General features: G+C 46.3%; 6 protein-coding genes across 6 annotated transcripts; 5 read left to right on the forward strand and 1 right to left on the reverse strand.

The window, feature by feature from the left end:
• Positions 1–1,994: 1,994 nt before the first annotated feature.
• On the reverse strand, positions 1,995–3,438 carry DFJ58DRAFT_735569 (uncharacterized protein; the record flags this gene model as incomplete). The annotated part of the gene is made up of 3 exons (XM_041386658.1): positions 1,995–2,701; positions 2,750–2,969; positions 3,058–3,438. The coding sequence occupies 3 exons, from the start codon at positions 3,436–3,438 to the stop codon at positions 1,995–1,997; spliced, it is 1,308 nt and encodes a 435-aa protein (XP_041236464.1).
• A 7,997-nt stretch (positions 3,439–11,435) lies between these two features.
• DFJ58DRAFT_847422 (uncharacterized protein) lies at positions 11,436–13,272 on the forward strand (the record flags this gene model as incomplete). The annotated part of the gene is made up of 7 exons (XM_041393451.1): positions 11,436–11,616; positions 11,655–11,995; positions 12,050–12,432; positions 12,808–12,882; positions 12,917–13,088; positions 13,127–13,175; positions 13,217–13,272. The coding sequence occupies 7 exons, from the start codon at positions 11,436–11,438 to the stop codon at positions 13,270–13,272; spliced, it is 1,257 nt and encodes a 418-aa protein (XP_041236465.1).
• A 1,626-nt stretch (positions 13,273–14,898) lies between these two features.
• On the forward strand, positions 14,899–15,422 carry DFJ58DRAFT_670400 (uncharacterized protein; the record flags this gene model as incomplete). The annotated part of the gene is made up of 3 exons (XM_041382858.1): positions 14,899–15,006; positions 15,059–15,244; positions 15,306–15,422. The coding sequence occupies 3 exons, from the start codon at positions 14,899–14,901 to the stop codon at positions 15,420–15,422; spliced, it is 411 nt and encodes a 136-aa protein (XP_041236466.1).
• Positions 15,423–19,698: 4,276 nt separating this feature from the next.
• DFJ58DRAFT_868251 (uncharacterized protein) lies at positions 19,699–20,315 on the forward strand (the record flags this gene model as incomplete). Its single annotated transcript, XM_041394227.1, has 4 exons — positions 19,699–19,716; positions 19,764–19,907; positions 20,082–20,203; positions 20,235–20,315. 4 exons carry the CDS (start codon positions 19,699–19,701, stop codon positions 20,296–20,298), a joined length of 348 nt encoding a protein of 115 aa, XP_041236467.1. The 3' UTR covers positions 20,299–20,315.
• A 2,013-nt stretch (positions 20,316–22,328) lies between these two features.
• DFJ58DRAFT_847424 (uncharacterized protein) lies at positions 22,329–22,685 on the forward strand (the record flags this gene model as incomplete). Its single annotated transcript, XM_041393452.1, has 1 exon — positions 22,329–22,685. One exon carries the CDS (start codon positions 22,329–22,331, stop codon positions 22,683–22,685), a length of 357 nt encoding a protein of 118 aa, XP_041236468.1.
• A 227-nt stretch (positions 22,686–22,912) lies between these two features.
• DFJ58DRAFT_847425 (uncharacterized protein) lies at positions 22,913–24,794 on the forward strand (the record flags this gene model as incomplete). Its single annotated transcript, XM_041393453.1, has 7 exons — positions 22,913–23,126; positions 23,185–23,393; positions 23,449–23,619; positions 23,672–24,039; positions 24,102–24,129; positions 24,254–24,439; positions 24,597–24,794. 7 exons carry the CDS (start codon positions 22,913–22,915, stop codon positions 24,792–24,794), a joined length of 1,374 nt encoding a protein of 457 aa, XP_041236469.1.
• Positions 24,795–25,015: the final 221 nt, after the last annotated feature.

A 25,015-nucleotide genomic window follows, 5' to 3' on the forward strand; every position in this document is an offset into this window, starting at 1 on the left:
TAAGACCGTACTCAAGTAGTATCGGATCTGAAGGGCTTCGGCCTCAGCTCGTGCGCTGTGCCCCTTTCCCGAGTCTTGCCCCTTATTTCAGAGAGCTAAAGTATCGCGTCTAGTGAGACGGATAAGTATTGTAACGGATAAGACTTGTATCACAACGGATAAGTATTGCAACGGATCCGTTAAGACTTCCAGATATCGAACATATAGAGTAACGGCTAATCCGGATCGGGTCCGGACTAGAAACTAATGGGTGAGGACTGTCCGAAGACAGAGGCGGATATGTAGACTATAGGAATCTATCCTAAGTCTCGGAGTAGACAAGAGTAGCGTACTCAAGTCCGGACGGATAACGGAGGGACTTAGAGTCCAGACGGAATGAGTGCAATCTAAGATGATATTTGAACTGATCTACTACAGCGCATATACAAAGGTTTATATACTACAGATAGCTAACGGAATGATCAATAAGCAAAGGTGCGAGGCTATGTACGAAAGTATAAGCAAAGTCTAAGTGGAGCGTATTGGTAAGTCGGATGGATCACGAATCATGAACCGGGAATGAAGTACAAGTAAAAGCGGATTCGTAAGTGTAGCGGATCAGTAAGCAAAGCGGAAGTAAAGGATAACCGGTATACCAGTGTACAGGAATACTGAAAGGGGATGAACGATAGTTAGAGTTATATGAACAGGAAATGAAATAAGAATCAAAGCGGATCTGTGGACCGGACGACGGATATGTTCATCGGATCTGGATCGGATCTGTAACCGGATATATGGTATATGACAAAAGTCGACATAGAGGATGATTATCTCATATTCACACACGGTATGGATTTGCTGGATGTAGATTAATTTACCCTCAATGACCTCTGGAAGATCGCCATCGGATGCGGGTGTTGAGACCAATGCAACTTCTTCAGTAAACCTGTAGAAAATAATCAGAACACACAAAATATATATTGATGTGACATACGTCTTTAAGAAAGTCTCAAAGCTCTCGGACACGCTCTCGCTGACAGCATCTCTAATGAGTGGGACATCACCATTTTTCTGATTTATGGGTCGCCTTCTCCGTCTCATTGTGGCACCATCTTCCTCTGCCTCATGAGCCTCGTCGTTGTTAAATGCAAGTGCATCAGATGTTGGTCTCCTGCCTGCAGATCTGGGTGTCCCATTAGAAGAGGACATGGTGGCCATGGGAGCGCTGCTTGGTGGCAACGACAACCTGGGTGCTGGTGGTACAGTCCTAGGTGCAGTAGTGACCAGAGACCATTCCCAGAACTCGGAAAGCTAGGAGGTGCAAAAGGTATCGAGGGGACATACACATTGCCCACAATGCTGAGCAAGATGTTCCAGGGCTAAGTATACGATGATTCCACGAAGAGTCAAGGATACAACAAATCAGATCGAGCACAATTAAAAGACATGCAACGGATGACGTTTACAAGCCAAACATGTCCTCATGATAGTGTCTGTGTCAAACATAGTATCACCTGAACACAAAAGACCGAATAAGCAGAAACTCACCCTGCGCATCAACCATGCACACCAAACTTCTCGTAATGAAGTCCTGACTGCTCCCTCTCGTCTGTTCAGGCTAAGCGAGGCCATGGAGACATTGGACGTGACGATGTCATTCACTGATCATATTGTGACCATAGGAAGTGTAGCACGATATAATTCTGCTGTCATCACATAGCAAGTCAGCTTTTATACTATGAGAAATGGAGTCACACATACCCATAGATATGCGCCTGGTCAATGCCTGATGTGCCGCCGCAAAGCGGGGCGAGTTTTAAATTGTTTGCTTCTGAAGGTTTTCCAAACAAAGTCTTTTGATTATGTAAGAGTTCGCAAGCGCACTGACTCAATCGTTCAGACACAAACTTGAAAGTTATGCTGACGAAGTTCACGATGGAAGTGGTCAAATTGCATGTATACTACTAGTATATTCCATAGCCATAGTGACTGACAATAAATTGAACGTATGAAAATCAAACACGATGTGCAGCGGCTACTATGTCTATCAATCTGGCATGAGTGTGTTTCTTGTATTCCTCCCACTGCGTCGAGAGCTTCGGGTTGGGTTTGATGTAGTCTCTAATGCAATCTGATAGCACTGTGTACCTAGGCTTGAAATTAGCTACTCCAAAGTTGATGGATACTGTTAACAGCCCGCCCGCTAGCTCCTGTAGAGCACACTCCACGGCTGCTGCGGCTGTACAAAACAGACTGTCAAGTTCTGTAATGTAGGGCACGTAGCCGAGCTTCAAAATGGTGTTCATAACGACATGCAATACCACATGATTTTCGAAAGCAAACAGCTTCTTGCTGTTGACTTGGGGGTTGCTGTCAACTTGGGGGTTGCTGTCAACTTGGGGATTGCTGTCGACTTGGGGATCGTTATCGACTTGGGAATCGCCATCGACTTGGGAATCATTGTTGACTTGGGCATCATCCAAGTCATTCCTGAATATGTATTTGAGGGGGAATAAAGGATCATTGATGAGGTCCATCACTGCATCAATCTGATACTGTGGTTCAGACCTCTCCGACCAGATTGAGGGGCGAAGTTTGTACCCGATTTGAGCTACGGAACGGGCAATTTTCTTGCAGGTAGACATGATATCCATGGACGGCGGCACTGTGAACAATTTATAGAACATGGTGACATTTTCTGCACCCCATTGACCCCCGTACTCTGGAGAAAGTTTCAGATACTTTCAAAATTAAGGTAGGCACTGCGTACCTTCATCATATACATTTGCTGCCGAAACCAATTCATCATGAGCTGCCGCCTTTCTTTGTTGCTCAGTCAAGAATGGGGATGTACTAAGTGCAGATCGAATGAGTGTCGTACGCACCGCTCCGAAGATTTTCTGATGGATTCGGGTCTTCTCATTGTACTGTAAGGGCGCTATGCGAGATGGTCGCGAGGGTGCCGTGGACGGAGGAGCATCCGAAAAACCCTGAAAGTCATTAAGTGATCAACAGTTTATAAACAACCACAAGATCACCCACCTGAGCGCCAGTTAGACCCCTCAACTTTGGTCACACACGCGGGTATGGCAAAAACTTGATTTCTATCGGCTTTTCCAGAGGTTGGCGATTATGTGATCCAGATGGTTGAGGGGGAGGCGAAGGATCTCTGACGTGGAATGAATCCCCAAGAGGCAATGGCTCATCGAGGCGTAACAGCTCTCCAAGAGACGGGATGTCCTCCGAGTCTGGTGCTAAAGTGGATATTCCATCAACAGACACGATTGGTGGAGGGAATGCAGGAAAGTACAGAGGAGGAGACGAGTGTGGTAGCCCAGACCCCTGATAAGGGATAGCAGAAGGATTGTACATCGGGTGATACCCTGCGTGCAGATCGAGGGTGGACTGAAATGGGTCACCGACGAATGACACTGATGGATCTTCATCATCGCCAGTCATAACAAGATCATAACGATTGCAAAAGTTTGTGTGTCAATCGACGAAGTTCAGGTTTGGAGAAGGGTCACCATAATGAGAGGCAGGTGGTTCTGCGCTAGATACAGTGGGGGGGTAATAATGGTAATGACCGGGGAAATTTGGGTTTGAAGATAGTTAATGAGGAAATAATGCTGATGTGTGGTCGGTAGAGCTCTGGGTCTGGGTGGGGAAAAAATCAGGACTGTGGCTCGCTTGGATGTTCACGAAGTAGTGCGAGTTGTGGGGGGGCTGCTGCTGGCAGCAGCGTCCTATAAGTCTTATTGCAGCCATCTACGCCTTAAAATGGTCAGATTTAGTTGATCTGGCAAGCGATAAATGCTTTGACTAATTATAACCGCACAGCTGAGCAATGAGGCATGGGCGCTATATCAGAGATGCCTAATTTGGCTTTCAACATCGGCACAATTTAATGATGGATGTAATTCACCTTGACATTGTACTGCAGCCTGGAAAGTTTGGGGCGAGACTTTCAAATTACCATTTGCTACCGTCGGGCATAGGGTTACCACGTGACAAATTGAGGTAGAAGTTCTGGAAGTTCATCATGATGTAGCTCAGCACCAAAGAGTCGCAATAAGATATGTTCAAATTGTACCTCATTTTGATCAATGAACTCAACTGTAGCAATGTGCATCCGAGTTGGACCGGGCAATAATCATGGTAGTAAGGCTCAGGGATCCAGCAATTCATCCGAGTCATGGCCCAGGCATGCAGAGCTGCTACTTGCATAGATTGAACATAGTAGTATTTGCAAAACACGAAACTAAAGTAGAATAATTTTCTTCAATGAGCTTCAAAGATGTCAGACAGCATCATGGTGAGGCTCTGATCTATGAAGTTATCGTGACATGAAATTGGTGCGGTATCATGATACTCAGGCTACTAGTAGTACTCACCTGCCAACCCTGGCACGCACAACTTCACTCTAAGTTTGCCAGTGAGCCTCCAAGTCCAGTCGCATGAGGCTCCGTTTGCACAGGGACGAGTCCAGTCATGGAAGCAACTGCCAGAGAGATGGGCCGGCTTGGCCTGGCTTAGAGCAACTTCAAGTCAGTTTGAACTTACTGCAAGGAGTTAATGTAAGGAAGTACTAGTAATATGATGGAATGCAAGGAGTAAACTTCTCTATTGAATGGCTTTGAGCGGTCCAAATCAATTGTATGTGCACGAGGCTCAGGCTGTGCACATTAAATTGTGTGGAGTCAGAGGGGTGCCGGAAAGAAGAAGGTAACACATAAATCAGAAGCCGCCGTTTGCCAAAACAGTTGCCAGTGGGCACATTCAATGGTCCCGGCCTCCAAGTTGCCGCCGTTGAAGCATAAACTGACAGTTAAACTGGAACGTGACGCTGCGTCAAGACTGAGTGTACTTCAACTAAGATTAAGACACATACCTCGATCAATCATCTATATCACATGTGACATCGATCCTTCAAAACTTGAAACAGTCAAAGGCAATGAACGCTTGAATGATGATGATCATATCAGGCTAAGTGCAGACTCCTCCACGATACAAATAAATATAAACATTGGTCATCGTGTGTCCTTCAGGTAACCAGGTTCAGAGTTGGGGCATCTGTCCTAGTCACTATGATATACAGTATATTATATGGAACGAAACAAACTGCATCACAGTGCGCGGCTGCTAGGCTGCTATTAGCGATGGATTCGGCACCCTGGAGGCGGGAATGGATTCAACAATTTCAAAGAACCTGATCATCAAGTTGGTCCTCTGACTTACACAGAAATCAGTTGTTAAATGACCGTCCAGTGACAACCCGGCTTTCAACAGCTGACTCGGATGAGTGTCGACAAATATATGACCGTAGTAGACTGGTATGCCGGCCCTCTTTATCCCAACCATAGTACCACCATTTGACTGATGCAGTGGCAGCCTTCTGAACTTCCAGTGGTCTTCCGTTTATGGGCTTACCATGTTCAAATTGTAGAAAATGTAACGGTTATTGGCGTTTTGAAGGTGCTGACTCAAGAGAGAGCAACCTTGCTAAAACTCTTCCCATTCTGTGAGCTCATTTTTGTTGGTGAGAAAGACTTGACATTCTGTGCTTTGATGCTGTACTCAGGCTATCTGACTGGTGCTGGGGATCTGCACTCAAACGCAATGCTTCGGAGGTTTTGACCCATTGCATGACTGAAATGATAAATTGGCTGTTCCAATATGTGCAGGAGCATATGGTGGACATCTTTTTTAATTTGGTTCGGTCCTAAATGTTGATCATGTGCTTGCTAAGGCCGACAACTTGTCCCTCAGCCAGGTTTCTATGGTATCAGACAATTTGCAATGGATGGAGAAGCTAGATTAGCCATCAAAACCCATCTTCGAGACTGCCTTAAAGAAAGCAGCTGTTACTGCTGTACTGGGTTCATCAACTCTTCACAAGGAACATTGTGTTCTTTGATTGATATCTATGCAGGTTCATATCATACGGTCAGTAGATGTCCGAATCATATTGTCTGCTGCTCAACCTCTTCAGATTACCTCGACCTTGATGACTTTTACTCTCGCCATGGTATTGTATCCAGATGTTCAGAGACGCACACACGTGGAGATCGAATCAGTGGTGGAGGAGATCAATTGCCTACATTTGAAGACAGAGCCTCACAATTATATCCTTCTGCAACAACTTGAAAGACACTTGTGAGCATGTTACAATCAATGCATTCGAATGAGCACTTAGTGCAGCCTGATTTTCATTTTTGGTGTGAGCCTGAGTCTTATCCATGTTGGTGGGAATACTGACAGTGGTTGATAGATATGGTGACTCAGATATACTCAGATATTGGCATTGGGGAGTGGATGTAGATGTTCAGACCTCAGGGGGTGAGCTTTTTTATATAAGTTATGTGACTGGTAATGTACTATGGTAGGGCAGAGGCTCCGATGCCGTACGCACATACTCAAGTATGGGTAGCCTAGAGATCAGCGACTAAGTGCTTCGTGGCTCAATTGTGCAATTATTCTGGCTATCCTATTCCTGGACTGAAGTAAGGTTCAAACGCAGTTCCCCATCTTGGTATGTGCCAAAAACCTGATTCCCAATTTGGATATGCATTAAGTTCCCATTTTTGGTATGTGCTGTCCAAGCGATAAGAGAGAGGTGACTTATACTCGCCACAAACTCCAGGATGTTCAAACTCCGATGGGCCTATTTACCAAACCCTTACGCACGTCAACCATAGTAGAGCCCCTTCAGTGACAAATCCCGTATTATACGGGTCACCCGACCTACATAATATCCCGTGTAATACGGGCCAGCGGATTATGGGCCGATGTTATGTATATACCCGATGTTGACGGGTGGGCCGGGAGGAATATTATTTCCGATGGAGACGGGTGGGCCCATCTATGCTGATGTTATATATATCATCGATGATAGCAGATGGGCCGGGAGAAATATTATTATGGAGATGGGTGGGCCCATGTGGGTAATATGTAGAGTAGGATTGACATATATTATAGACCTGAGGAGAGATGTATAGCAAATAGTATTATATAGACGGGTGGGCCGACGTATCAGTATTATTTTGTAGATGGATGGGCCGAGGGAGCGGTGAAATATTTATTAGATAGACGGGTGGGCCGACGTAGGGAAATATTAGATAGACGGGTGAGCCAAGGGTGGGGTGAATTATTTATTACATAGACGGGTGGGCCGATGTGGGGTAATATTAGATAGACGGGTGGGCCGAGGGTGAGGTGAATTATTTATTACATAGACAGGTGGGCCGACGTGGGGTAATATTAGATAGACGGGTGGGCCGAGGGTGAGGTGAATTATTTATTACATAGACAGGTGGGCCGACGTGGGGTCATATTAGATAGACGGGTGGGCCGAAGTGCAGAATTTTACATAGATGGGTGGGCCAACATTGGGTAATATCAAGTACCAAGTACTAAAACCCAAAACCCAAAACCTGAAACCTGAAACCCGAGCCCTGAACACCCAGACTCGGGACTCAAGAGACTCAAAACTCAAAATTCAAAACCCAACTGGAAAGTCATTCAAATTTAAGATGATATACATTTTTGTCATCTGGAAATACCGAGTACCAAGTGCCGAGTGCCGAGTGCCAAGTGCCGAGTGCCGAGTGCCAAGTGCCGAGTGCCGAGTGCCGAGTGCCGAGTGCCGAGTGCCGAGTGCCGAGTGCCGAGTGCCCTGAGGCTTCCGGGTATTAAAACACAGATAGCCCTCGCTCTCAGGGGGTCATCAGAATTTAGATCACCTCAAACGGATGTGATTTGGGTGAGATATGAGCAAAATACTATATACCGGGTGAATTTCAGCATTGGAAGTTTGATGCTTTCGATGTTTTTGATGTCGGGTCTCGATGCTTTCGGGCATTGACATGTAGATAGCCCTTGATCTCAGGGGTGTGGCAGAATTCACATTGTCTTAAACGGATATAATTTGAGTGAGATATATGCAAAATACCACACACTGACTACCGAGTGCTGAGTGCCAAGTGCCAAGTGCCAAGAACCGAGTTCCGAGTGCCGAGAACCGAGTTCCGAGTGCCGAGTGCCGAGTGACCCGATGCTTTCGGGTATTAAAAGCCCTCGCTCTCAGGGGCCCGTCAGAATTTAGATCATCTCAAACGGATGTGATTTGAGTGAGATATGAACAAATACTATATACCGGGTGAATTTTGGCATCAGAAGTTCAATGCTTTCGATGTTTTTGATGTCTGGTCTTGATGCTTTCAAGCATTAATATGTAGATAGCCCTTGATCTCAGGGGTGTGGCAGAACTCACATTGTTTCAAACAGATATAATTTGAGTGAGATATTTGCAAAATACTATGTATATACTGACTACCGAGTGCTGAGTGCCGAGTTCTGAGTTCTGAGTTCCGAGTGCCAAGTGCCGAGTGCCCAGTTCCGAGTGCCGAGTGCCGAGTGCCCCGATGCTTTCGGGTATTAACACCCAGATCGCCCTCACTCTCAAGGGCCCGTCAGAATTTAGATCATCTCAAACAGATGTGATTTGAGCGAGATATGAACAAAATACTATATACCGGGTGAATTTTGGCATCAGAAGTTCAATGCTTTCGATGTTTTTGATGTCGGGTCTCAATGCTTTTGGGTATTGACATGTAGATAGCCCTCGATCTCAGGGGTGTGGTAAAATTCAGATTGTCTGAAACAGATATAATTTGAGTGAGATATATGCAAAATCCCATATACTGACTACCAAGTGCTGAGTACCAAGTGCCAAGTGCCAAGTGCCAAGTGCCTTCCGAGTGCTGAGTGTCCCGATGCTTTCGGGCATTACCACCCAGATAGCCCTTGCTCTCAGGGGTCCATCAGAATTTTGATTATCTCAAACAGATGTGATTTGAGTGAGATAGGAGCAAAATACTATATATCAGGTGAATTTCGGCATTGGAAGTTCAATGCTTTCAATGATTTTGATGTCGGGCCTCAATGCTTTCAGGCATTGATATGCAGATAGCCTTCACTCTCAGGGGTCCTTCAGAATTTGGATCATATTTTCGCATCAGGAGTTTGATGCTTTCAATGATTTCAATGTGAGGCCCACAGTATATGGGATTTTGCTCATATCTCACTCAACTCTTATCCATTTGGGATGGGCTAAATTCTGCCAGACCCGTGAGATCTAGGGCTATCTGCATGTCAATGCCTGAAGGCATCGAGGCTTGATATCAATAACATCAAAAGCATCAAACTTCTGATGGTGAAATTCACTTGGTATATAGTATTTTGCTCATATCTCACTCAAATCACATCCGTTTGAGATGATCTAAATTCTGATGGGCCCCTGAGAGCGAGGGCTATCTGGGTGTTAATACCCGAAAGCATCGGGGCACTCGGAACTCGGAACTCGGAACTCGACTCGGAACTCGGAACTCGGAACTTGGAACTCGACACTTAGTGCTCAGCACTTGGTAGTCAGTATATTTTATTTTGCACCTTTCCCAAGTACATACCCTTAATTTCAGAATGAAGTCCAGATGAAATCCAATGAAGTCCGAAGGACTTCCAGAGACTGGCTACTCTGATGGAGTGCTGGAGGACTTCTGGATGAGCACAGGAACCTTCCGGAGGAGTATAGAAACTTCTAGAGAAGTACAGGAAACTCTGGAGGAGTTTCACGTGCTGCATAGGGTCCGAAGATAAGACTTCTGAAGGTAAGCTTCCTAGATGGAAGCACATGGAGGAGAGACTGCAAGGGACAGAGTCCAAAGCAGGATCAGATAGGGGGAGTGGTCCAGAGGACAGGATGTCTGAAGGTTGCGCCATCTGAATGTTCAGATGTCCAAAGGTTAAGATGTCCAAAGGTTATGATGTCTGAAGGTCATGATGTCCGAAGGTTACAATGTCCGAAGGTTTTGATATCCGAAGGGTAAGATGTCCGGAGATCCAAAGGTCCGGAGATCCAAAGGTCTGGAGGTCAGCAGGAGTGGACAGGATTATAGGACAGGAGAATAAAGGCTACCATGGACAAGGTCTGGAGTAGAAACAAACAGAGGTAGGCTACACTTAGGTGGAGTCGGAGATAACAGGAAGTAGACATAAGTCTTGGAAAGACAGGAAGTGCCAGAAAGGCAAAGGTCCAGCTTAAGGAATCAATCCTTAAGCTTGGATAGAGATGGAAGGACAAATCCAAAGGTTTGGAAGTCCAGCCTAAGGAATCCTTCAGGTTGGACTCGGATCTCAGTACACTTCACTTTATTTTTGATATCCGGGACTCCATAGTCGGAACTTGAGTCTTGAATCTCGGGTGTCGGTTGTCGGTTGTTGGGTGTTGGGTGTTGGGTGTTGGGTGTTGGGTGTTGGGTGTTGGGTGTTGGGTGTTGGGTGTTGGGTGTTGGGTGTTGGGTGTTGGGTGTTGGGTGTTGGGTCTCGATGGTCGGGACTCAATATTTGGGACTCGTTGGTCGGGACTTGATACTTGATTGTTGGGATTCAATGGTCGGGCATTGGGTTTCAGGACTCAAATCTCGGGCTTTGGGACTCGGGTTTCCAGACTCGGTAGTCGGGACTCAATGGTCGATTGTCGGGATTTGATAGTCAGGGCTCGGATATTGGTACACTTCACTTGATTTTCGGTAGTTGGAACTTGGCATTTGGCATTTGGTAGGCTTGGATGATGTTGGCTTTCAAAGATCTATTATCATATATTGCTCAATGAAATACCAGACGATCGGAAGTGTGCTGGACATCACATATTCATTTGTCGAGACCCGGGTCTCGGAACTCGGTACACTTCGCTCGAGTTTCCACTTCACCCCTTTGCAAGGCTCCATGCCATACTACATCATTAGATGACTTTGAATTATTACCTCCATGATATACAACTAGCTGAGCTCCATCATGTCTACAATTATCATTCTCCTGGGCCCACCCGTTTATATTATATACCCCTACGTCGGCCTACCCGTCTATGCAATATATGTCTACCATTGGCCCACCCGTATATAATAAATCTTTCACCGCTCCCTCAGCCCACTCGTCTACAAAATAATACCAATACGTCGGCCCACCCGTCTACAAAATAATATTAATTCGTCGGCCCACCCGTCTAATATGATATATATCTGGGCCCACCTGTCTATGTGATAACAAGCACCCTTGATATACCCGGCTATTTGATACATATCTACCTTGGTACACCCATCTACATAATATCCAACTACCTCGGCCGATCCGTCTATTGAAAATTCATGTCCATCGGCCCACCCATCTACTTTACATATTCCCCACCTGGGCCAACCCATCTCCATCAGGAATAATAACACTCCCGGCCCATCCGTCACAGTCGAGGATATATCTACCTTCGGCCCATGGTCCGCTGGCCCGTATCATACGGGATATTATGCACGTCCGTTCACTCGTATAATATGGAGATATGTTACTGCAATATGTGCATAGTAGACCTCCAACCCAAGACCCCCATGACCACGAGTTGAAAAATTATGAACTTCAACTTGGCACCATCTTCCAGCAATGAACTTCAAGCTGAAGGTTCATATGTGTTCCCCTCCACACTTCCTCAACGCCCTTATAATCTTTCCGCTGTTGGGACTCCCAGCACTCCCAGCCATCATTCAAGTTCTCCTCCAAGCTCTCCGTCATTAGTTTCTACAATGGGATCAGGTATGAATGACTTATGATCATTTGTCACTGGTGGTTAGATTCAAATATGAAAATAACAGCAGCAGACACTACATCAGATGCAGATGATGATATGTTTCCTCTAACGCCTAATTCCAAGAGTTCATTCAGTGTCGCCAACAATCCGTCTAATGGAGCTGGACCGCATAACTCATGTTGTTCTCCTGAGAGCGAACACCATGATTTTGTTGCTAACAGTCCGTCTAACGGAGCTAGGCTGCAAACTCTAAGTCCTCCTGAGAACGGACACGGCGATCCTCCTCATTACAACACCACGTTCTTTGAAGACCAAAATCTTTTTGATCAATTATCCGGTAGATCTGTCACTTTCAACGATGCATCAGAAGTCATCAGCGAGAAGGTGGGAATTGTTTCAAGCACATCTTCTAGTTCTGATTATATGTGTCACATCTAGGTTAACGATGTGTATGCCAAGATTCTGGGAGAGCTTAGCACAACCTCTCTCCAATACGTTATTCAATACATGGAAGCCGTTCGTGAATGCCACTGCATGCTCTACCACGCTGCATGTTGGGAAGTCTTGGAATATGCAAGGTGGGAAGCTCTCGCCCGCTCCATGCGTGAAAATTCAAAAATAGACTTCTTGAAGGCAGAGCAGGAAGTACGGTTTCTACTGGAAATCTTTGGCCGATGTGACCTGGCATTGTCTTGTCATCCTGTCACAAGTAGGAATTATCCTGCTGATGCCCGCGACAGGAGCAAGGCTTCTATCTGTCGAACCAATGCTATACTCGACATACTAAATGGTGCTAAAGAGATGCGTGCTGTGGATGACTGGTATGTGCTACTTTAGGTATTATTTCTGGTCACTCACATGTTTCCATAGCTTGTCCAGAGCGCAGATGACCGTTCACGAAGAAGTATATCAATTGCATCTTATGTGTTGTACTGTTACAATTCCGAACTCGCCCTCGCAATACCAGTAGTGTTACTGAATCATGTCTGTCTTTGTTGATAGGGAATCATATATCACAGGACGGTTTTTGAAATAACTTATTAGTTACTGGTCTTGTGTTGCATTTTTACACCAGTATGACTCAATGAATCATGGATACTTCGTTGCAGTCTATGGCTTCTGTCTGCTACCGTAACTTACATGGTGCTGGCTTTGTCATAAATCTGCTGAAAATACATTCATGCTACTACTATTAGGTGCAACTTGAAAGGCGTCCAAGTGCTAGTCAGCTCCAAGTGCCATGCGCTTTCTCAAAACGCTTTGGATAGCCGGTATATTCTTCTTCCTTCTGATGGTGTCTTGCAGTGCTCTGGGCTGCTCCTGGGAGAGAACCATGGACAATCGAGGGCTCAGTAGGCACCGCGCATCTTGTCATTTTTTCAAGAAAGCCAGCAGTCTGGCGAGTTGGAAGCGACAAAATCGTGCAAAGGAGGCGTTTATGAACTCTTCCAAAGCAAACACCTCCCAGTCAGCCGCTGTGAGTGACTCTTTTGCTGAATTTCCAGTACTACTAAGGTTCTCTCAACTTTGGCAGGGGGTTGGAATGTCAGTCATCGGACATGTAGTGAGTCACCGTCGAAATCTGAAACCGATTACCCCTTGCAGACTCCTCGGGTCAATTTCTATGGCTTGCGGTTTATGCAGTGCGTCCAGTCTTGTAGATTCACAGCACACCCTTGGCTCGGACTCGACGCAACAAATTGATCAAGTTGATGTTGAGATGGGGAGTGGTTCTGGCACTGACTATGATTCAGGTTCGTGTTCCCTTGAGCAGGCACTCTGGGGTGTTCACCTATTATTCTTAACATTTCAGAGGAATGCAGCGCACTCCCAATGAGACAAATTCTGAGATCTCTCGATAATATTGAGCCTCCACCAGATGATCTCAATCATTCTGATAGTGTGGGCATCCCATCGTTACAAATGGCCTCACTACCCCCCCGATCTAGAATTCGGCATGTTATTTTAACCCTAAGAGACACCCTCAAGACCACCTTCAACTCGTTTGGCCTCTGTCGGCTCTATCCACACCGTCCTTCCTTTGAACCAGATCAGTTGATCCAATCTTCACTTCTCACCAGAATGTCTCCAACAACTACTAGCAGCAGTACCCAAGGGACTGATTCTCCAACAAAGGTCTTCGCACCGCCTTACCCCTTTTCTAATATGTCTATCTACCGGCTTATGTCTTGGATGCATTCTGGGGGCAATCTGTTATCGGAAACTAAAGTCTCGCACCTGGTCAAAGATGTAATTCTGGCGGATGATTTCGACTGCAACGATTTTGAGAACTTCTCTGTGAGGCAGAACTTGCGAGAACTGGATGTGGATGAGAGCAGGAAAAGAGTTACTTTCCCATACGACTGGGTTCAAACTGGCGTCACCATCAATATCCCCACAAAGGCAAGGGAAGACGGCCCTCAACCATATACTATCCATGGATTCCATTATCGACCTCTTGTCGAAGTTATACATGTGGCATTTTCAGACGTGCAAGCTGGGGCATACCATCTTTTTCCTTTCAAATGGTTATGGAAGGACCCTTTGGACGGTCACAAAGAGTGGATTCATGACGAGCTCTACACCTCGGATGCCTGGCTAGAAGCTCAGGACAACATTCAGAGGCAGCCAAAGGTAACTGGGTGTTCACTAGAACGTGTCATCGCTGGTCTGATGTTCTTCTCCGATGCCACTCATCTGGCAAACTTCAGGACTGCCAAGGCCTGGCCGCTGTATATGTATTTTGGAAAATTAACGAAATATGCCCGATCGTCACCCAAGTCAGGGGCATGTCACCTGGTAGGGTTTTACCTTCAGTAAGTTCTCCTCAATTCCGCATGCCCGTCTATTCCTATTAACAATATCAGCTTCCTGACAGTATCAAAGACATTTTGAGTAGCCTATCTCGCATATCGAAAACGGGCATGGCATCTCTTCATGCCCACTGTTGCAGGGAGTTATTTCATTCCTGGTGGGGCATCTTGTTGGATGAGGACTTTCTGTCTGCATACCGCCACGGCATTGTTCTGAAATGTGCCGACGGGGTGGTGCAGAGGGTCTTTCCCCAAATTTTCATGTATTCTGCAGATTATCCTGAAAAGTGTGTTACTCCATTCGCCTTGTCAAAAACATGGAATCACTCATGAATTTATAGGCCCCTGATTGCGACTATCAAAGACATGGGCTTGTGTCCGTGTCCTCGCTGTTTGACACCAAAAAGCATGTTTCATCTTCTTGGGCTTTCAAGGGACATGAAAAGTCGTATCGCCAACCTTCGTGAGTATGTGATGACGAAGGTAGTCAAGGCTCGTGATTTTATCTATGCAAATGGAAATATAGTAGATGGTGTCAAGGTAGACCATACCCTTGGAGAGGGCTCTTGGGTGCCTACTCTGGTAAGTGAGACTACTTTTTTTCTTTATATCAGCTCACACAGTCTACTCGCAGAATCAATTTGCCCAGAAACTTGGACTGCTCAGCTTCGACTCATTCCGCATGCTCGTAGTTGATTTCATGCATGAGTGCAAGCTGGGCACTTGGAAGGCGTTGTTCACACACCTGCTTAGGCTCCTCCACGCCCTTCCTCGCGGTAGTGAACTTGTGGCAGCCCTCGACAGCAGGTACAGGGATCTCGTAAGGGGTGCTGTTGCCTGCTAACAGTCGTCAACCTCGACCTTATCATAGGTTTCGACAGGTCCCGACCTTCGGCAACGGCATGATTTGCAAGTTCTCAAACAACACGTCTGATATGAAAAGATTAGCAGCGCATGATTTCGAGGACATATTACAGGTTTTTCTTTGTTACCCCTAGTTACCTGTCTTTGACCCACTGATAGATCTTCTTTGTCAGTGTGCCATTCCAGTCTTTGACAAGCTGTTTCCCGCTGAGCATGATGTACTTGTACAATCTCTGCTGTATCAATTTGCGGAATGGCATGCACTGGCCAAACTTAGGATGCACTCAAACTCCACAATAAATTTTCTCAAGGAGTCGTTCAGAAGACTGTCTCGGACGTTGCGGAAATTTCAGGACAACACTTGTACGGCTTTCAATACTTTGGAGTTACCCAAAGAACGAGCAGCTCGCCAGCGAAGGGCTGCTCAACACTCTAAAATAAACAGCGGCGGCATTCCAGAGTCCAATGGCTCGAGGACGAAGAGGTTCAACTTGGCCACCTACAAGTTCCACGCCATGGGGGATTACGTGAGAACCATCCGTCTCTTTGGGACCACTGATTCATTCACTACTCAGATCGTAAGTACTGTCTACATTCATGCCATGTACCTAAAGTTAATTCGTGTCAGGGAGAACTTGCTCACCAAGCACTGAAGGCCTTCTATCCGCTGACCAGCAAGCTGGATACCCCAGCGCAGTTGGCCAAACATGAGCATAGGCGCCGTGTACTACGGCGGGTGGCAGAAGTTAGAAGTACACAAGCCAATGCCCCCTCATCAGTGTCCTACGAAAAGCATTACCATATCACGGCTACTCAAAACAACCCAGTCGATATTTTCGCATTTCTCAGAGAAAATAACGGTGATCCTGCCCTTAAGGTAAAGTAACATCTTGTTTTAGCGGTACGGTATAATTTATTCACGGCGACACTCAGAATTTTGCACCAAAACTGAGGGACCACATTATCTATAGGTTGCAGGAGCTAGATGTTAGCTTTTGCGACCACACGTTCACAGATGAGGAACAAAACTCCGTCATCATTCCCAATAACATGATCTACTCCGTCCAAACTATGCAGGTGCACTATACAACTTACGATTTGAGGCGAGAATACGACACGATCAACCCAAGAATGCACGGAGACATTATGGTACTATCAGGAGAGACAAACCCTAGCCACCCCTACTGGTATACCCAGGTATTGGGCATCTACCATGTGGAGGTATGGCTCAGCAATGGGGCTCAACCAGTGAAGCAGCATCTTGAGGTACTCTGGGTAAGATGGCTGGCAGCCATACAGAGCCATAGGTCTGGCAGTAAACATGCACGTCTTCCAAAGATTGCGTTTGTGGAGGAGTCCGACCAGGACACTTTTGGATTCCTTGATCCTGGACAGGTAATCCAGGGGGCACATCTAATTCCTGCATTCGCCGCAGGACGCAGTGTGAGCTCACTGAGCTATGGAAAGTCACTGGCGCGCCCTGGAGGAGAGGTGGATGACTGGGAGGAGTATTATGTTGGGATGTAGGTGTAGATCTTCTATTGACGCATTAACACTCACATTTTGAGCTAGTTTTGTCGACCGTGATATGTTCGTACGGTATACTCACTTTGGTATCGGTCATTCCCCAATACTACGGAAGATCATCAGGGATTGCCTGGGCTCCATATCAGCGGCACTGGCTGATTCTATGGACAATGTGATTGAAAGTAACGAGGACGATGCAGACCGTGAAGAGCCCAGCGATGACAAAGGTCACAAATATGACGATGATCAGGAAGAGGAGGAGGACAATGGTTATGATGAGGAGATTAGCGATGGAGAACTGTCGGATGAGGGGGCTATGGGGGACGATGATGGTGACGGGTGTGACTGGGATGACGAGTGTGATTATGACGATGTCTCTTTCTAAAGCTCCTGTTGTGGGCCATTCATGTTAAGCTAGATTTGCTGGCATCTATGGGTATGTATGTCACAAAATATAATATTTGGCGAGAGAAGAATGATGCTGTCCTATGTTTCCCACGGCTACCATGATATCAAGTTCTCTGATGGTGTTGTGCTAACTTTTTGCACGGTTCCAAGGACAACACACTCGTCTCCATAGCCTCGCATTTGTTCCACATATATGACATATGAGAATGACTATGAAAAGATGAGAGATCTCCAGTCATAGCTTCATGTCCAGGAGTTTAGCGTGCATGGCTGATGTGCCAGGTGAGTTTCTGTTCATTCGGTCTTTCAATGTTCAGGTGATATGTTTGACGTTACATTTCAGAGATTGTGTGATAGCTGCTGTAGAGAGTTGTATGGGCCCAAACTCCACCTCAAGGCATGATATCATGAGGGCATGTTTGGCTTGTGAACACACTGTTGTGTCATCTGCTGTGTGTCTTTCAAGCATACTAGTACTCAATCTGATTTTTACCCATTGGCAATGGATACTTGGATGGTGAGTAATTCTTGCTCATACTACTCACGATCATGGTGAACACCAAATATTAACATATGCGAAGCGATGTTGCCTGGTGCTGCTAGTAGCCAACAGGCCTTATAACTCAATACTGAGTCCTTAAAGGTCAACAGGTCTGTCCCACATAGGATTTCATCCTCAATGGACACAAATTGGAATAAAAAAAGGTTGACAGGTCCCCTCCAGGATCCAGAAAACAGCAATAAAACAACAAAATCAAGCAAAATGAAGTCAAGTCAAAACGAGACCCTGTCCTCGCCCGACACAACACCCCCCAGACAAAGACAGACAAAATCAAGCAATAAAACAGCAATAAAATGACAAAATCAAGCAAAATCAAGCCAAGTCAAAACAAATCCTGTCCTCGCCCAACGCATCACCCCCCAGACAAGAACTAAGATACACATACAACAACCAAGACCAGTCAAGACAAGGGCCGACTCAAAGCAATACAACAGCAAGACCGCAAGAAAACATCAATCAAGACAGATGCAACAACAGAGATAATAGCATACACGTACGCTACTTCCGCATAGCCATACAATGGATGCAATTGCTTACCATCCTAGCAGACAGAATAGCTGGGAAAATGCAGAACACTCGCGGTGCGATTTTTTCTAGTCTCACACACAGTATGTGTCCAAGTTTTTGGTAGTCGCGCAGCCTCATTCTGGCATCAAGATTAGAGTAGATCACCACACCTGAAAACACATGGCAGGTCGATCGTGAGCATACCCAGATGTTTGAAATATTTCAATGTTCTCTCTGACAATTTACTTTGCGTCTTATTCATGACCATCACTCTGAGGTTGACAACATTACTTATCACCGGATATCCCGATGTGGGTATCACAACCTGGCAGGCACATATAAGAAAAGTGCTCAACCAGTATAAGTGAGTCTCAGCTCTGCCTAGCTGCTATACTCGCAGAATGCAAGAACGTTTGACCCTAAAGGGGAAGCAAGGAAAGCAAGGATCCACGGAATGATGCTAATCAACCCTGGTGAATGGCAGTGAAATGCGCTGAAGGTGCGTGCGGGAAAGCGAAGTGCGAAAGTGCACAGAGCGCGGGAAGGTAGTGCAAGCAGTGCACAGGTGTAAAAGATATATACTGAGACTGATAAGAGGAAAAGCGCGGATCTAGACGGATACTGATCGTGCCACTAGCTATAGACTGATGCTAGGGCCTCAAAATGATGATGGACACATGCATTGCATGGAACTAAGTGGTGATAGATACTGAGTGGTAGGAAGCTACGGTGGTAAAGTTCTCGGTGTAAAATGAACATGAGAGTATGTAAGTTCTACCTAAGCGCTCTCCCAGGGCTCGGAGCCGAATAGGGAGCGCTCTAAGTATGTAAGTGAGGTAAAGTGATGTAAAGTAAGGGTCCATGACGAAATAGGAAGTGTAATATGCTAAATATGGTCAGATAATGAAAAGGGACATACCGAGGGACTGGTTGGACGATGGATGGATGCTCCTGGATGATGCGCGATGCAGTGCGCTTAAGCGCGAGAAAGCGCGCAAGGCACGCACGTGGGAATACTGCGCGTTGTGCGGGAAAGTGTCGCGCCTATGGCGCATTTCGCGGGAAGTGGTGCGCTCCATGGTGGAAGTCATAGTGGATGATGGTGTGAGTTGTGCCATGAAGGCCAGTTGCCAGAATTCGTAAAATATGCCCATATGTGCCTGCAGAAACGCAAGTCTCTACACCGACGACGAAGTTATTCAGTCATCCTCAAGGCAGCTTACAAGCCAAGCTCAGTTCCAGTGGCCTGATGCCAGCTCCTCGTCCTCTCCAGGCACAAAAGCCGCGCACGCCGCTTCACTATAGGCCGAATTTAATGAAAGAAATGGGTGTGAGTATCAGCCAAGAAAGATGTTTATCTTGCTGGCTGGGTACATCGAGAAGATGATGAGACTGCAGACATTGTTATGTCCTCTGGGGGTGAGGTATCTTCACTTCAATTTCCTTTGTTTGCTGACATGAAATATGTCAGATTTGTCGTGTCCCTTTGTATGCACTCGCCAAGATGAACACTCCCAAGTTCGATCGTGTCAAAGACAGCGCGAATATTTTACTTTTAAAAGAAGCGAGTGTCATGCATAATCTTTGTCTGAAGTATGGATCTAAAGCTATCCATGTGAGTCCTCTTCTGTCAACAATTTCTTGTGCACATTTGGCATGCTCACCCTACTTAGTACGCCTACTGGAACGCACTGAGGAGACATACTTTAGCTTATTCTTGGTCGCCAAAAACCCATACTAGAACCTGCCACTTTATACAGATGCGATTATATTGCAATATTGTATTAAGCGACAGGATGGGAATCCTCCTCGTATCTTCTTCAAGGTTACCGAGTCTGCATGGGTTGCTAAAGATGGGGGAGAGCACGAAAATCAGAGTATTCTTATAACGTTGGCTATCCTTACATTTCGGTGAGTCATGCAACTAAATCACCATCCACAGTTTGAACAAGGCTTCATCACGCACTACGCAAACACAGTCAAGTATGGCACCGACGGGTGGTTAGAGAAGAATAAGGACCCCTCAACGATAATCTCACGTGTACTGGCGTTATATCGGAACCTCATGTGGCCTCACTCTTCCCAGGTTTTTCTGGTGGCTTGACTCTTCAGGCAAAAAATCACTGAAGACTTGGAAGCAGAGCGCGCGCTTGCCCTCAACAATGATGCCATGTTAGACAGAAGCAAAAGGATGGAAGCAGAACTCGAAAAAGAAATTGTTACCTCATACGCCGACCTCAATGTCCTCAATTTGCAACTAGACCGTGTCCTATCTCTTCAGAAGGAGGGCAACGAGAAACATAAAACATTGTTTGGGACAGAGTGGGGTATTTGGTATAATCACATTGTATGTATCCAGTTCATGGAGCTGCCTAATCTCATTCTCAGTCAGTCCTTTAGAGCCCTTGTCCCTCTTTATCCGTGTGGTCTGATGATACTTGTAAGTCCATTCAGAATTTTATAACTCCTAAATGGCTTACTTGGAAGCACTAACCTCTGAGTCCTAGGAGATACTCAAGCTCCTGCATCTCCATTTCAAAGACCTGGCATTCCCTCACAATCCACAAGACCATCATTGCGCGCACCTCGTCTGGCCAGATCAGAGGCAGCGGATTGGGAAGAAGCGGGTAAGGTGGGTTCATAAAGTTGCTGGCGCACACACATTCGTGCAGCGGCCCAGGTAATGTACAGCAACTCCTTTAAAATGTCAGTGCCATAGCTTTTGAATGAGTTTGACTCACCAGTTGCCTTCCTGTCATCATGAACATGACATTCCTAGGTCTTGGCAAGTGTTGGAGAAATTGTCGAGGGATCTATAGATTCATATTGGTGACTCGCGAGTAGCCAATGTTAAAAATCCTCAACGCACCTGGTGATCTTGGTGTCCATCTCTGTTTCGGTTTCTGACTCCTCCATTAGCATCAGCACAATTGTTCATGGTAATTAGAATGGTAGATGTACTAGTAGGTGATTGAATGGAGAGTGAATAAATCCCTGTCTTCGTCATTGAGTTGAGTTACCGCGTCTAACGCAAACGTCCCAATTTGGAAAGATACTATGTGTCCAGCATTTTCCGGAATGGCATGGTCACTTTGGAACAACGTTAAACAGTTTGTACTTTGTCTTCCTCATGGACCAGCTTGAAGCCTCAATTAAGGGAGACGGCTATGCAGCACTCAGTGTATGGTTTGTGACTTCTTTTTCACATTTAGGCAGCATGCTAATCATCTACATCTTTCCAAGGGTCGTTTAACGCCTATCATCTGCTTCATCTTTAACACTGTCATCTCTTCCGATGGACAATACACCCTTTCTCACATATTGCAGTAACATATCTCCGTATTATACGAGTGGACGGACGTGCATAATATCCCGTATGATACGGGCCAGCGGACCATGGGCCGAGGGTAGATATATCCTCGACTGTGACGGATGGGCTGGGAGTGTTATTATTCCCGATGGAGACGGGTGGGCCCAGGTGGGGAATATGTAAAGTAGATGGGTGGGCCGATGGACATGAATTTTCAATAGACGGATCGGCCGAGGTAGTTGGATATTATGTAGATGGGTGTACCAAGGTAGATATGTATCAAATAGCCGGGTATATCAAGGGTGCTTGTTATCACATAGACAGGTGGGCCCAGATATATATCATATTAGACGGGTGGGCCGACGAATTAATATTATTTTGTAGACGGGTGGGCCGAGGGAGCGGTAAAAGATGTATTATATACAGGTGGGCCGACGGGAGACATATATTGCATAGATGGGTAGGCCGACGTGGGGGTATATAAGATAGACGGGTGGGCCCAGGAGAATGATAATTGTAGACATGATGGAGCTCAGCTAGTTGTATATCATCCAAATCAAAGGAGGTGATTATTCAAAGTCATCTAATGATGTGGTATGGCACGGAGCTTTGCAAAGGGGTGAAGTGGAAACTCGAGCGAAGTGTACCGAGTTCCGAGACCCAGGTCTCGACAAACAAATATGTGATGTCCAGCACACTTCCGATCATCTGGTATCTCATTGAGCAATGGATGATAATAGATCTTTGAAAGCCAACATCATCCAAGCCTACCAAATGCCAAGTTCCGACCACCGAAAATTGAGTGAAGTGTACCAATATCTGAGCCCCAACTATCGAATCCCGAAAATCGACCATCGAGTCCCGACTATTGAGTCCCGACTACCGAGTCATGAAACCCGACGCCTGACCATTGAATCCCGACAATCGAGTATCGAGTCCCAACCAACGAGTCCCGTATATCGAGTCCCGACCATCAAGACCCGAGACCCGATGCCTGATGCCCGAGACCCGATGCCCGAGACCCGAGACCCGGGATTCGAGACAAGTTCCAACTATGGTGTCCCGGGTATCAAAATCGAGTGAAGTGTACCGAGATCCGAGGCCCGGGTCTCGACAAACGAGTATCTGACATCCAACAGACTTCCAATCATGTGGTATTTCATTGAGCAATAGATGATAAGAGAAATAGATCTTTGAAAGCTCAGATCATCCAAGGCTCCCTTATCTGATCCTCTCAATCTCCACCCCCTTTAACACCAAAGTGCGGACATTCAGGATTCAGCTTCTGATCTCACAAGATCAATTCAATCATGGATGTTTCTTCCACTTCCGATGATGAAATAACCCTCTTGCACACTTGGGCCCTGACTGTCACTCATGTGGCATGTGATTATACGGAACAGAAATTCAATGCAGAGAAGACAGGAGGAGACCCAGTTATACCTTCTCCAAACCTAGACACTGATCTGGTGATGGCTTGTGATCAATTGGTTGATCGGCTCATAAAGGCATATAAAAATCCCAGTGAGTCTTCCTGCAGATTCGGAAAATTCATTTTATCAGTCAAATTGCTTCATCACAGTTCAGATGCCGATTGATATTGCAAGATATAGCAAATTGATCTCCCCAAAGGACACGGGGCGTAATGAAGAGAGAGAGGAAAAGTTGCTTGAGAGGTGTCCTCCTGGCCATGAGGGCACAAAGTTGATCGACATACCCGCGACAATTCTTGATGCATCCGGTGCCATCATCGCATGGTACCTCCCAGACGCCTTGACCGATGCCACCCAGGTGTGTTATATATATTGTGACTGGATGGATATTGAACATCAAATGGTACGTACAGAATGAAATTTGGGCGGCCTCGGATTTGCTAGCTCCCATGCTCGAACAAAGCATAAAGCTCGATGGGATTTGGCGGACTAATCAACAGTGGTTCACACCAAGCTCGGAAAATGATGTCCTAACTCCCGGATGCGTTAATTTATCTCCGGCATGGTTTCAGCAGGGGCACGAGGTAGGATCTGATGAGATGGCGATCTCGGTAGTTAAACTCACCAATCCCATAGAATCAGTCCGATCCGGAGGTATCTGCATCATTGAAGGGACCATCCTCCGAGAACATCCTCAAAGCCATTGCGAGGCCAGCAGCCATTGCCACAGCGGCACTCAGGGTGATGCATCCTGAGCAGTACTGGGCAGGGTTGCAAGCCTTTGTGAGCCTCGGAGAAAAGGCACGAAGCAAGGAGCTGCCGAAGATGTCAGAGACTCTCCAGTACTGGGCAACGGTGTTTAACAGCCTCACCATCATATGCAATCGGGAAACCCCGAATCATCGAGACCCCTCATCGATTTCCGAATGCTTCGATATTCTCACTAGCGTGGGGAATTATTCTAATGCTCGGATGAGTATGCCAAGCCTGCAGCTGGAGTTAAGGTACGATCCGGGGTGCATGATTGCATTTTCGGGAAGGATTGTCAGACACGCGGTGCATGCAGTGGAAGGGGATCGGATTGCCTGGGCATGGTATATGAGGGATGCTGTTCATGTTTATGCTGGGATTCCGTCGTGTGGATGGGCAAGGTTGGATTGGAAGAAGTAGAAAGGTAGTTACCTGTGTTAGTACCCACCTTCAAATACATGATACTAGATGTCAGGCACTCCATACTCAACATTCGGGTTTCGGGTCTTGATAGTCGGGACTCGATATTCGATTTCACCGACTACCGAGTACCGGGTTTCGGGTTTTGGTACACGGTACCCGGTACTTGATAGTCGGGACTCGATATTCGATTTCACCGACTACCGAGTACCAGGTTTCGGTACACGGTACCCGGTACTTGATAGTCGGGACTCGATATTCGATTTCACCTGACTACCGAGTACCGGGTTTCGGGGTTCGGTACACGGTACCCGGTACTCGGTGATTCAAGAAAACAACTCCCAAAATTGATGAGTGTCATGTTTTGAGTTTTGTTTCGATTTGTTTTGAGTGTCGAATCTCGGGCTTCGGGCTTCGTGTTTCGGGTCTCGATAATAGGGACTCGATACTCGATGGTCGGCACTCACATCTCGGGCTTCGGGAGTCGATTGTCGGGACTCGGGTTTCAAGACTCGGTAGTTGGGACTCGATAGTGCGGATTCGGGTTTCAAGACTCGGTACCCGGTACTCGGGTTTCGGTACTCGGTGATTCAAGAAAGTGTCGTGGTGTTTGGAGTTTTGATTTGTTTCGTGTCGAATCTCGGGCTTCGGGCTGCTTGGGTTTTGGGTCTCGATATTGGGGACTCGATACTCGATGGTCGGCACTCAAATCTCGGGCTTCGGGAGTCGATTGTCAGGACTCGGGTTTCAAGACTCGATTGTCGGGACTCGATGGTTGGGACTCGATGGTTGGGACTCGATAGTCGGGCT

This window comes from Suillus subalutaceus, assembly GCF_016647625.1.
Source record: "Suillus subalutaceus strain FC151 chromosome Unknown DFJ58scaffold_220, whole genome shotgun sequence".
Classification (NCBI taxonomy): Eukaryota; Fungi; Basidiomycota; class Agaricomycetes; order Boletales; family Suillaceae; genus Suillus; species Suillus subalutaceus.